Below are 13032 nucleotides of genomic sequence, written 5' to 3'. Positions count from 1 at the left end.
GTATGTATTTTGTTGAGAAGTGTGGGGCAGGGATCCAATTTTGCCTTTTTTTCCTAAATGACTAGTTTTATATTTTGTGGAGCGCCCCCGTTTTCAAATACTAAATACCTCTGTCTGCTGAGAGCTGCTTCCAGAGTCTTATTCTAGCCATTGATCTGTTTCTGTGAACCTCATGCATTTATGGGCCTAGGAAACCTAGTAGAGCTCAGTCTTTAGGTTGGATATAGCCCTGTGAAACAGCCCATTTCTCTCAAGCTGATTCTTTTTTTTTTTTTTTTTTAAGATTTTATTTATTTATTTGACACAGAGAGAGAGACAGCTAGAAAGGGAACACAAGCAGGGGGAGCGGGAGAAGCAGGCTCCCGGCTGAGCAGGGAGCCTGATGCGGGGCTCGATCCCAGGACCCTGGGATCATGACCTGAGCCGAAGGCAGACGCTTAACGACTGAGCCACCCAGGCGCCCCTCAAGCTGATTCTTAAGGCCATAACTCTGTGTTAGTTCTGTTTGTTTCCTTTTAAACATCTTAAGAATTCACTGTCTTTTCACATAAAAAAATGCTCAACATCACTCAGCATCAGGGAAATACAAATCCAAACCACGAGATACCACCGCACACCGGTCAGAATGGCTATAATTAACAACTCAGGAAACAACAGATGTTAGCAAGGGTGTGAAGAAAGGACAACCTTCTTACACTGTTGGTGGAAATGCAAGCTGGTGCAGCCACTCTGGAAGACAGTATGGAGGGTGCTCAAAAAGTTAAAAATAGAGCTACCATACGATCCAGCAATTGCACTACTGGGTATTTATCCAAAGGATACAACATAGTGATTCGAAGGGGCACCTGCACCCCAATGTTTATAGCAGCAGTGTCCACAATAGCCAAACTGTGGAAGGAGCCCAGATGTCCATTGACAGGCGAATGGATAAAGAAGATGTGGTGTATATATACAATGGAATACTACTCAGCCATCAAAAAGAATGAAATCTTGCCATTTGCAATGATGTGGATGGAACTAGAGGGTATTATGCTAAGCAAAATAAGTCAGTCAGTGAAAGACAATTATATGATTTCACTCAAATGTCGAATTTAAGAAACAAAACAGATGAACATAGCAGACAGGAAGGGGAAAAAAGATGAAAACAGGGAGATAAACCATAAGAGACTCTTAACTGTAGGAAACAAACAGGGTCGCTGGAGGGGAGGTGGGTGGAGGGACAGGGTAACGGGATAATGGGCATTAAGGAGGGCACTTGATGTAATGAGCACTGGGTGTTATATGTAACTGATGAATCACTAAATTATCTCTGAAACTAATAATACACTATATGTTAAGTAAACTGAATTTAAACTTAAAAAAAGAATTTACATCTTTCATAAAACTCATATATTCTCTTTAACTCTTTAACTGTACCTCAACATGAAATAAATTATATCAGTGATTATCAGAGCAAAAGTATTATAACCACCAGCTTCTTCAGTACTTCGACATTTTGCCGGTCTTCTAATTATGTGTTTCTTCGACAGGATAATGGGACATGCAAGGTCTTTTGGTTTTAAAGCTGCCTTTTATGCAGCTGAGCACCCCAGTCTCCCTTCAGAGTCCCTGGCTTGACCTTGCATTCCAGTCATATTTAAATATGATCTAATGTCCATCTGTACAAGGCTCCCTATCATGCTCAGACATATCTATCCATACATGCTATTGCTAGTGCTTAAGAGATGCTTCCTTCTTAATCATCTGGCTAGAATGCGAGTTCTCCTTGAGGGCTCGGTGTAGACGTTACACCCGATGGGAAGCCTTCTGGCTCAGTCGTCGGTCCCATCGCCCTCTTACCTGCTCCCATAACACCAGCCGCATCTTCCGGCATCATGCATACCCCACTGTGTTGGGATTGCCTGTCTCATGGTGTGCCTGCCTACTAGACAGTAAGCTCCTTGAAGACAGGAACTGTCTTGCTCTTACCTAGGTCCCTCACATCTAGCCCAGTCCTTTGTACATAGTGGGGACTCACTATGTCTTGAGTGAATGAATGATATTTGTTCATTGCAGAATGTTTGGAAGTAAAACTGAAAAAAAATTTTTTTAAAGAAAATGTAAATCCCAAAACTTGAGACAACTCCTACTAGCATTTTTGGCTTCCTTGCTTCTAGTTAACTTTCTCTTGCTTCTTGTTAACTTTCTCTGTAAGCCTCACTGCATATAAAGCTTTGAACACTTCAGTTTTCACTTAGAAGAATACTGTGAGCATTTTCTTATGTAACTACAGGTTCTTTGGAAATGTTACTTTAGTTGTTACAGCAAGAAGATTGTGTTCTAGAAGTAAGACACTTTCCTCAGGTATTCTATATTGTTGGACTTTGTTACTTGAGATGTTTTGCTGCTATAAATAATGCTTCAGTGAATATTTTTGCATGGCTATTTCTCTATGATACAGTCTGGAAATGAAATTACTGAGTGAAAATGTCACGGTTCTGCATGCAGTAATATCAAAGTACCTGCCTCAGTGTAATGCTGTGTTTCTTCAAGAGAGAAGTTTTATTAAAAAAAAAAAGTAGCTCATTTTTACCTTATAGTTTATTGGTCATTTATATTGTATTGCTCTCTAATAGCAACCTGTGCCCACTTTTCTGGTTAGTTTTTCATACTGATTTCAAAGCTATATGTTGAAAATGCAGCCCTTTGTGAAATGTTCACAAATATTTCAAGTTTGATATATGTCTTTTAATCTTATTTTTCATGTTTTTAATATTTTTTGAATTTTATGCACATTTATCAGTCTGTTCTGTGAATTGCTCAACTGCTTTTCCACGTAGAGTTTCTTGCCCTACTTTGATATATTAGATATTTTCCTACTTAGATATATACTTATAAGATATATCTTCTTCTAGCTATATTAGTTTCTTCTTTACATTTAACTTTTTGACCTATTTAGAATTTATTTTGGGCTATCGTGTAAGATAAGGCTCTACCTAGTTTTTGTTTTGGTTTTTGTTTTACAAAATAGCCAATTTTTCTAATACCTTCTCTCGGCCATCAAAGAAATGTTCCTAAAGACAATTGTATTAAAATAACCAGCCTCCAAAAACATAGTTCAGTGTTCACCATGAACTTTGCTTTCTCCTCCCAGGCGAGCAGGAACCAGCTGTAAGCAGTGATTCTGACATCTCGCTGATCATGGCCATGGAAGTTGGACTGTCTGATGTAGACCTTTCCACTGACCAAGACTGTGAAGAGGTCAAGTCTTGAAACGGTGACTATAGAACAAAGGGATGGTAGGACCCAAGGGGAAGGAAGGGAGGAGAACCTCGAGAATTGGACCGGCTACACACACCTCCAGAACCACTTGGTAACTCCACGGCGCTCGGCTCAAGAATGGTAATGAAAGCAATATCCAAAGTCATGTTAATCAGGAAGCCGTCTCTCCATCTGTACAACAGTCCATGGCCTTGGCAGCTGAGAAGTCGAAAGCTGATTTTCCCTCCCATGTCCTTGTAGACACACACACTTCAGAAGCTCCTAAAACAGACAGGACACATTTAGGGCTTCTTAGTTTTATTTCCTTTTCTTCCAGGTCTTGTTTTGTTGTTTGGGGAATGTGGTTTGATCTCTTTGGCAGTTTCTTTTTAAAGACTGTGTGCAGTTTACATGATGTCCACCCCTTTGGTTGACTCCAGCTTTTGTAGAGAGTTCTGTTTCGAAGCACCAGTTCCTGCTGTGATCAGTTTCTACGCGCCGTCTCTGAGATGAATGGCCATGACCTCTCAGCATGAAGTGTGCATGGCTTTGGGAAGTGCCTCAGCACCCTGAAATAGTCTAAGGCCAGCTTTCCTTAAGAATCTAAATTCTTTTAAGTGGATCTTAAAGATCCTAGCTGCCAGAGACGCCAACACTAAGCTCTGAATCCGCTGAGGCTACTAATTATTTGCAGCCACATCACGCTGGTTTCCACTTGCCTCGCTCTGTTAATGGCCCACGTGACGTGAGAAAGAAGCTTCATTTTTGCCTGGATCTTAAAGACTTTGACTGAAATTCCAAACTCCGAAGCCCCCCTCCAGGGCTGTAGCGCTGTTCTTCATGACTGACTGTAGGGCTTGTAGCTGGGACTGCAAGCCCAGTTTTAAGACCAGACACCACATATTCTTCCCAAAAGCAAAAATGTCTGTGATCTTGGTCTCCCCAAGGCTAGAACAGTCTTTTTTTCCCTCCACAAGTGGCTTCTGCAGGCAATGGAGGCTTCAGAAGAGACCCAATCCTCTGGGAGCCCAGTGTCCAACACAGTGGGGGCTGAGGGAGCGCCAGGGTTTTACCTTAATCCCAACACACTTCTGTTAAACCTCACCAGACCTCAAGGGAGGGTTTAGGGGAATCCTTAGTAGATTGCTTCCCAGGGCTCCCCGAGTACATCTAAATACCAAGTGAGGAGGGACGTGTGATTTGATAGACCACTTGATCTAAAAAGTACAGCATGGGAATTTGCGAACCAAGTTTCTCCTGACGGAGAGAGACAAAGAGGGAGAGGAAAAGAGGCATCCAATCAATACTGAGACCCACTGGCATTTTTAAACTACTTACGTTTTTATTCTTTTTTTGTAACTATGACAGAGATGTGCTATTTTTTCAGTGGGCAATTTTGTAATACATTTAGACTGTCCCGATGCAGAGATGACTAAGGTAGTGAACGGTTTCCCTGGACAATCACGGATCACCTCATCCTCCGTAAGAAGGCGACGCGGCTGCGTGGGTTACTAAGAAGGAGAGCTTTTCTCACTGAGGTATTTACATCTTTGACGAGGCTCTTCCACCTCATTACACTAATACTCATCCAAAAACCAGAGTTGGGCTGTGTCGTAAATCCCCGCTGCCCTGCTGAAACATGCAGTGGATGTCAAGGGAGTGGATGTCAGACTACTGGTTGCTCTTTTTTCGCCATCTTTAATGATTTCCTATTTGATGCTTTCTAAGTAGGCAGCAAGGCAAGGAAAATGATTACCACCTTCAGAAATGTCACCTCTCTCTGGGAGTCTCACACGTCCTGTAATGAAACCCAGTGTCAGTGTGCGAAGGCAGGCAAGGGGGGCAGGAGTCCTGGGGCTGAGCCACATGTTTGCTGGGCCTCATCTTCTCCCTTCTCCCTCATCTGTGAAATGAAGGAGTTTCACAAGATGATGGCCAAAGCTCCTTCTGGCCTTAAGACTGCTAATGAGCGGGGGGCGGGGGGACTCCATGTTTTGGCAGATGGGGATGACATATAGCTGACTTCCTACCTTAGGGAGGCAGTTCCTCGACACGTAACAGACACTAATGGCTTCTGGGACTCAGCACTCCTGTGTTGCTGAGAATGAGTATCGACATGATGCAAGGTTGAAGTCCAAGTAGGAGTGGTTTTGTTTTGCCTTGTTTTAAAACCACTGTTAGTCACAGAGTTTGTAATCTCTGGATACCTTCAAATCCTAGTCCTCGGTGTGGGATTCTTCATCTCAAGATGTTTCTTGTTCTTGGTCAGCGTGGGTTACACCATGTGCTCCTTCAGTCAGCTCTACCTGAAGCACATTTGGGTGTTAACTTAGGTCAAATGGAATTAGAAGGATAATCCAACAGCAAAAGAAATACAAATTGTATTCCATACCCAGGAGAGAAAATGCCTTTTGGATTGCATAGTTCTCCATTTGATGAGTGTTGTCTCTTCTTGCCGGTGACCAGGTAAATCAGGAATTGGTTGCCCATGTACGCCTCTGAGGCCTATGACTTTACCCCAAGGAGGTTCTGCTACAAAACCCTTGAGCCTAGGAGGCTCTCCATTTACCAAAGGTTTTTTTCCAGAGGATTTTCCTGTGGCTTTGGTGGTTAAAAAAAAAAAAAAAAAAAAAGTTTAACCAGCATAGAAGGGTTTAAAAGAAATGAAAACCTTCTCCTATAACCTTCTTCACCACCTTCCCCCCACCTCCCAAAGAGGAAATTCTGAGTTGGGAACCCTCTAAAAGTATATGCAAACTTTATGCATATTTACAGATGCACATTTTTCTATAATGAGTGTCCAGACCAGCACTATCCAATGGAAATATAATGCAAGTCACCCATGTAAATTTTACATTTTCTACTGGCTACATTTTAAAAAGTAAAAAGGAACAGTTCAAAATAATTTTAATAATATATTTAATCTTTTTGTTTCAACATGTAAAAAGTATAAGTGAAATATTTTACATTCTTTTTTGTACTAAGTCCTCTAAACCCATCGTGTGTTTAAGCTCCCAGCATGCCTCACTTTGGACTAGCTACATCTCCAGCTCTGTCTCAACAGCCACATGTGACCCGTGGCTTCCAGCTGGACAGCGCAGGTCCAGAACTGCTCCAGTATTCTCACAAGATCCTCTGACCCTTGCAAAGGAAAAAAAAAAAAAAGTTAAAACCTAATTACCTCCAGAGAGAACTAGACTCCACCCAAGTTGCCTAATGAGAGGCCCAAAGATCTGTTTATTTTGTAATGGGTAAATATTCAGGCCATTCTTTTTGAAATTTCTGCCTGACCTTTCTAACCATACACTGATGTCCATTACTGTTACCGTTACTTTGCTGACCAGTTGTTTTTTTTAAAAAGTCACACAAACCATGTTGATTTGGTGCTGAAACAAAATTATCTCCCTCACGTCTAAGACAAACCCTTAGACTGGTATGTGGCACTCAGGAGCCAAAAAGAATTCCATCCAACTTCACCTCAACCATTAGTTCTCCTGCTTCCAGGCTGGCAGAAGGCCTTTTCCCGGTGCCAGTGCTCCCTGGGGATTTGAGGGGGGAAAGTGGGAAGTTACGCACTGACTCCAAATACAAGACTCTGAGTGGCCTCATTGAGAAGAAGTCTTTGGGGTTGTGACTGCCCAGCCCTATTGGGTGAATCATGACAGCCGACAATCGCCAGCTCTCAACTCAGAAGTCAGCATCCTCTCTCACCTGAAGGCTGTGGGCAAGAAAGGGAGCATTTCCATTCCCTCAGAAGAACTGAGAGTCACCTCTAGGAATTGCCTCTTCCGTGTGGCTGATCCCTTTGAGAAGAACTGAGCCCTGATCATGAATACAGCAGCTAAACATTGATTTAGTCTCCAGGGCTTAGTTATCCCTGAAATACTAACTCCATCACCTAGGCAGGAAGAAGGGGAGTTAGAAAAAGGCAGAAAGTGAATAGTGGAGGGGCGCCTGGCTGGCTCAGTCGGTAGAGCATGTGACTCTTGATCTTGGGGGTGTGAGTTCGAGGCCCACATTGGATGTAGAGATTACTTAAAAAAAAAAAAAAGAATAGTGGCAAAAGCACCTACCTATTCTGACATCACCTGGTCATGATGGTAACCGTGGAGGCAAATCCCTGTCCAAAGATTGTTTTCAGCATTTCCCTCATTCTGGACATTCACAGGTCTGGGTTTGGTTATGTCAGAAACCACAATGCCCAATGGCTACTTCAGACAGTGCTGACATCCTTGTGGCTACCACACCTTCAGAACCAGAAATGGTGATAGATAGCCTAACGTGGGGTTCTTTCTTATTTATGAGTTGTGTTTAGCTGAAAATTCTTGCAGAGCATTAAAAAATAAGTGGCATTTAGTTATCCACTGAATGCATCACCTTGACTGAAAACAAAGAAATCTCATTAGATCAAAACTCTTTCAGAAAATCTGAGATACAGAGTCACATCCTCTGTGGAGCGAGGACCCAGCCCTCTGTGGTCTGGGGCCCCCACAGCAATTTCCAGTAGCATTTTTTATATGCTCTTAGATTTCTTTCCCTTTTCTCTCTCTCTCTCCTCTGTGTGTGTGTGTGTGTGTGTGTGTGTGTGTGTGGCTTTCTCGGACTGCCTGTCTCTTTCTGTACACACACCTACACACATTCTTTTCCCATCTTTCAAGACAAAAAAACCTTGGTGGCTTTGGATCTATAGACTTAATCATTATTGTGATTACCATTTATTGTGATTACTGTTACTGGTGTTGGTGTTTTTCTTGTTTTCATTGTGTGGCAATGTCTATATTTGCACTTCTGATGAGGACAACCAGTTTACTCTAAAGGCAAATTAACTTCCTCCATAATGGAGTTAGTCATGTTTTCACTTCTCCTGGCACGAATTTAATCACAGACCACTATAGCTATTGCCTTTTTTTCAGGCTTCCTTGCCAGAAAAGTCTCCTAGGCAAATAATGGCAAAGTCACAATTCCAGAATGCTGTCGAGATCTATTATCTTCTACCTTGAGCATTTGTGACCTTCCTAGTTCACCAGAGGACCCTGAGATTAGGACTTCTTAGAAAAATGTATGGGCCGGACCGTATCCGATGTCCACTCATGCTTCATAACTCAGCTTCTTAGCACAAGAACTTCCTCTTTGTAAGGGATCTGAGAGGCCATTTCTTCCTTCAGATTGAAAAAGAGACACAAAGAAACCATTCTCCTCAGGTGAGGGACACAGATGGCTTGCGCAGTGCTGTGTGTCACCGACATGTAATTGATGATGGCAGTTAAAAGGAGGTGAGAATACTAGCCTGCAGGAAGTGAGAAAGAGGATGGCCGGATATGAACATGGGCACTCTTCCCAAATGAATGCTCATCCCCTAGGTTTAGAACTGACCCGGTGTTTTGGGGTGTGTATGTGTGTGTTTTAAGGAGTTTAACACTCATGAGTTAAACACTCATGGTTGCAAAGAAGGTTGGGATTGCCTGAAAGATAAATTAATTCTGAGAAACAGGAATGCGTTTCTCAGCATCACTTACCTCTTCTCTTTGCCTGCTTGTCTCCCCATCTCACAGCTCCAGGCCCTTTGTAATAGGAACAGTAATTTGTTTAAAAAAAAAAAAAAAACCCATAGATTGGTAGCCACGCTTACACTTTGACCCTTGTAACAACACGAAATTATCCCAAACCTAAAGAGGTGATTCCGGATGCTAGATGTAGATCCTTAATTATCAAGCCCTTTAATGACAAAACCTGCTTGTTATGCAAAGAACCCGATGAGGTCACTCACATATCTCTTTATCACCCTGTGAACTATGCCTGCCTCAATCAAGCGGCTTTTTCAGGAATCTCAGTGATCAAAAACCTTTTCATCCTTGTGCTACTTTTGCACTTACTACAGAGCCATTCGCTCCATAGCCACCTGAGAAATGTTCATTGATGATAATGATAAGGCAAGAACACAGTCTCTTAAGGGGTCTGCAGGTCCGTACAGAGCAAGGGAGAACTTCTCTGAAGAAGGAAGCTCCACCCAAGGTACCCAGAATCACTGCTTGGCAGAATGTCTGTGGTCTTGTCATCCTTACTGAATTGAAGGGCTCGGAGAAGCAGGAAAATGTGAGGACCATGTGTGCTATGCAAACCAAAGACCAATCACCATCCAGATGGACACATGTTCTTCCATTGACCCGTTTAATTTTCTCCTAATGTTCTCGTAAATAAAGGTGAAGGTGGGTTGCCTAGTCAGACGAAACTGTGAAACCTTAGGGGATTTTCTCTTGCAGGCTGGTGACTGCCCTTACTAAATCCAGAAATCTAAAAAAAAAAAAATGTATCGTGGCCTTAGTACCACACCATCTTTAAAGTCTGGTGTTTTCATCTCCTTTTTCCCTCAAAAAATTTTAGACAAAACTAGCGCTTTATTGTACTCGGAATTATTGTTCTCTTTGAGAATGTGAAGATTTTAAATAGCCAAAGAATTTTCATGTAGGAGAGCTTCTTAATTAGAGTGTATCCCACACTTTTGAAGAAAATACCAAACTATTGCCTGTACGAATACACAGCAGAGCAGTTGAAGAAGGATTGCCAGCGTAAGGACTCTACGTTGGCATCTGTGGTACTTACTGGTCGGTAGGCTGTTATTGCAAGGGGGCAGGGCGCCCTCTGCTGGACTAATCGCCATTATTCTTTCAGCCGGTTAATTTGACTAGGGTCACCATTTCCTCAAGGACCAGTTATTTGCCTTTCGTCATACAGTTTTTCCTCAGTAGTTGAGAATTTGGTCCACGTTCATCAAAAGAGGAAAGAATGTCACAAGCTTGGGGAAGTTGAAGGGGAGCCCCACAGAAGGTCTTACTGTCCGCAGCCCTTTCTTCTGCAAAATGTCAAAGCGTATCCTTAGTTCGGTTGGCAAAGAAGATGCCTCTGGCCGGAGTGTTTGTGCAGAGTTCGAAGGCAAGGGCCAGAGTGTTTGGTAACTTATCTCAACTCTCTTCTTGTCAAATCACAATGGAAGATCAATAAACAGACTTCTTTCATATGAATGTAAATGGTGTGAAATACTGACGTGTTTTGTACATGTACATAATAATGTATTTACTTCCTGCTCTCACATTAGTAATCTGAAATGGTCGTACCATTTTATAATTAGAAAGAGATGTAGGGGGTGGGGGAGGGTTGGGAGGGGCTGTTATTTTTATAGTGGGATGTCCCTTATATTTAGAAAACTTGAAGTAATTTTGTACTTGTGAAAAGTTACATTCCATTCATCCTGAAAAATAATGGGACTTGTTCTTTAAAATATTCATGAGCTGGGAGGATGATTATTCTAGTTTCCAGGGGAGCCTCCCAAGCAGTGTATATGTGATACCCAATTTTATAGACTGCAGACCATGACCAGCAATTGCCATTTCAATAATGTGAAAAGAAAAAAACCGACTTCTTTTAACCCCTTTGTATATAACACATTGTTATTTTCACCGAAAGAAAAAAAAAATGTGCTACAAAGAATTTACCATTATAAAATATTCAGAAATGGCACCATAAATCAATCTCTAGTATTTCCCTGCTAGCGACAAAAAAATCCAGTGGATTTATTTTTCCTCCCTATACATGAATTTTTGTGCTTTGATCGTAAAACAAATGATGTCACAGGTAGAATTTTACTTTGGCCAGTCTGCAGATCATACACATGGTGGTGCGATCATGCTATCACCCATCCTCCACATTCAGATCATGGGACAGCTTCCTGGATTTATTTGCCACATAACTCAAAAATCACAAAAATGATCCCTGATGACATTTGCATGGATAGCTTTTAATTTGGACCTTGGTTAGCTCTTCATTGCCGAGAAATTTAGTAGTGGATTATGTAGCTTTTTTACCAAAACATCATCTTCTGTACAAAATCACAGGTATATTTAAATGATTGGTGAAGGCGGTATAATTGGTTTGGGGGTTTTTTCGGGGGGGGCGGGGGCAGGGTGGTAAAGATCTCTTTCTCTTTCCTTTTTCCCCACCTCAGGCACCCACCTTACTCCTTCCAGAGCACTTTATATCTCTCTTGAAATACACAGAAGTTTAAAAAACTGTCCTTAAAGGGATTTGTCTTCTATTAGGAGACATGGACTTTTATTTTGCTTTATTCTATTATCTATGTGTTTGGAGAGCATAAACAGTCTGTCTCATACTGGGCTAGTGAAGAAATGTTAAGGATGATAGTTGGAAACACTCAACCGTACAACATGGCTATTTTTGTTATATAGAAGACTATAATGTAAATAAGTGCAATCGTGTTCTTATGTACTGGTAAAAAAAAAAAAATGCAACTTTAAAGATTTGAAGAGGATTGTGAATTCCAGGAAATTTCATTGCAAAATTTTGTTTGGTTTTGTTTTTTAATAAAATGGAACCAGATGCCTGTGTCCGTGTCATCCATATTTCCTAACCACGTTGGCTCCTCGTGAGTTCCAGAGGCGGCACTATGGATTTTAATACATTGGTATTTATCATTAAATCATGATTATGTTTTAAAAACATTAAAATGAGAGATTTTAATAACTGTTTTATTTCTCTCTGGTGCCAGGCACCCGACCTCCTTTAGCTCTGTTGCTCTAAGTGAAGTGATTAGAAGATTTTGAGCAGGGGCGTCTGGGTGGATCAGTCAGTTGAGCGTCTGCTTTCAGCTCAGGTCATGATCCCAGGGTCCTGGGATCAAGTCCTGCTTCGGGCTCCCTGCTCAGCGGGGAGTCTGCTTTTCCTTGTCCTGCCACTCCCCCTGCTTGTGCACGCTCTCTCTCTCTCTCTCAAATAAATAAAATCTTTATTTTAAAAAAAAAAAAAGATTTTAAGCAACTCAGAAGAAGAATGGCAGCTGAATTAGCCTGAGATGCTGTTCCGTGGGAACTGAGCATTATTGTCCATGCCATCTTGGGCAGGGTACCCTAAGCGGGGACCACCCGATGGGCTGGGGTGGCAAGGTCTTTTTTTATATTTACTTATACTTTTCTAAAGGATTTTTGACAGCAATTCCTTGGAATTAGCAAGGGTACGCTAAGGAAATAAAAAATATGGAAGCTGCCAGCCTGGGGAGGTCAGAAAGGAAGGTTAAAAAAGGAGAGGCACCCCTATTTGCTCTTATCACCTACCCAAAACTGCCAGGCCCCTTGGTGTGCCTTTGAACCTCTGTCTGGCCCATCTGAGATTGCTGACGCTTCCCCCAGAGGAGCAAGCAGGGTTAGATATGCCCACTGCAGTTCGGCCAATGACTGAAGCCCTCCACCTGGCCAGGCAGCCCTCCAGGAGCTGCGGATTCTCGCAGGTCTAGTATTGCCCAGCTCGCAAGAAAAAAACCCAATGGATTCATTTTCTTCTTCCTAAACATAAATGTGTGTGCTTTTATTGTAAAATGAACGATGTCACAAATAGAAGTTTACTTTGCTTCCCCATGCGGTCTTTCTGGCCAGTCTGCAGATCATACACATGGTGGTCCAGATGAATCTGCCAGAGTCTGCTGGCAAAAGTCGCACTGTGTTGAGCACTGTGGCCTCCCGGAGCTCTTTCCTACTGAAATGGCCAACTGCTGTGTCCATAGCCAGGAAACCATTCGGGCCCTGGAGGCTTTGCTCTAGGGGCCAGTCCTGGCCTAATCTGTAGGTAGGAAGATAGTCTAAGGGAATTGTTAGTGACAGTAATGCTTGTGCCACATCAGAAGGCAACTTATTTTTTTTTTTTTTAAAGATTTTATTTATTTATTTGAGAGAGAGAATGAGAGACAGAGAGCATGAGAGGGAGGAGGGTCAGAGGAAGAAGCAGACT

General features: G+C 42.1%; 1 protein-coding gene across 1 annotated transcript in view; it reads left to right on the top strand.

Moving 5' to 3' along the window:
* Nucleotides 1-11631, top strand: part of RNF150 (ring finger protein 150) — a 270616-nt gene extending 258985 nt beyond the window's left edge. The window contains exon 7 of the mRNA XM_078069256.1: nucleotides 3134-11631. Within this exon, the coding sequence (XP_077925382.1) occupies nucleotides 3134-3252 (119 nt within the window). The 3' untranslated portion in view covers nucleotides 3253-11631. The remainder of the gene's footprint in view (nucleotides 1-3133) is intronic.
* Nucleotides 11632-13032: the final 1401 nt, after the last annotated feature.

Source organism: Halichoerus grypus, chromosome 3 (assembly GCF_964656455.1).
Source record: "Halichoerus grypus chromosome 3, mHalGry1.hap1.1, whole genome shotgun sequence".
NCBI lineage: Eukaryota > Metazoa > Chordata > Mammalia > Carnivora > Phocidae > Halichoerus > Halichoerus grypus.
The sequence above is the reverse complement of the archived record's forward strand: the minus strand, read 5'-3'. Positions and strand labels throughout refer to the sequence as shown.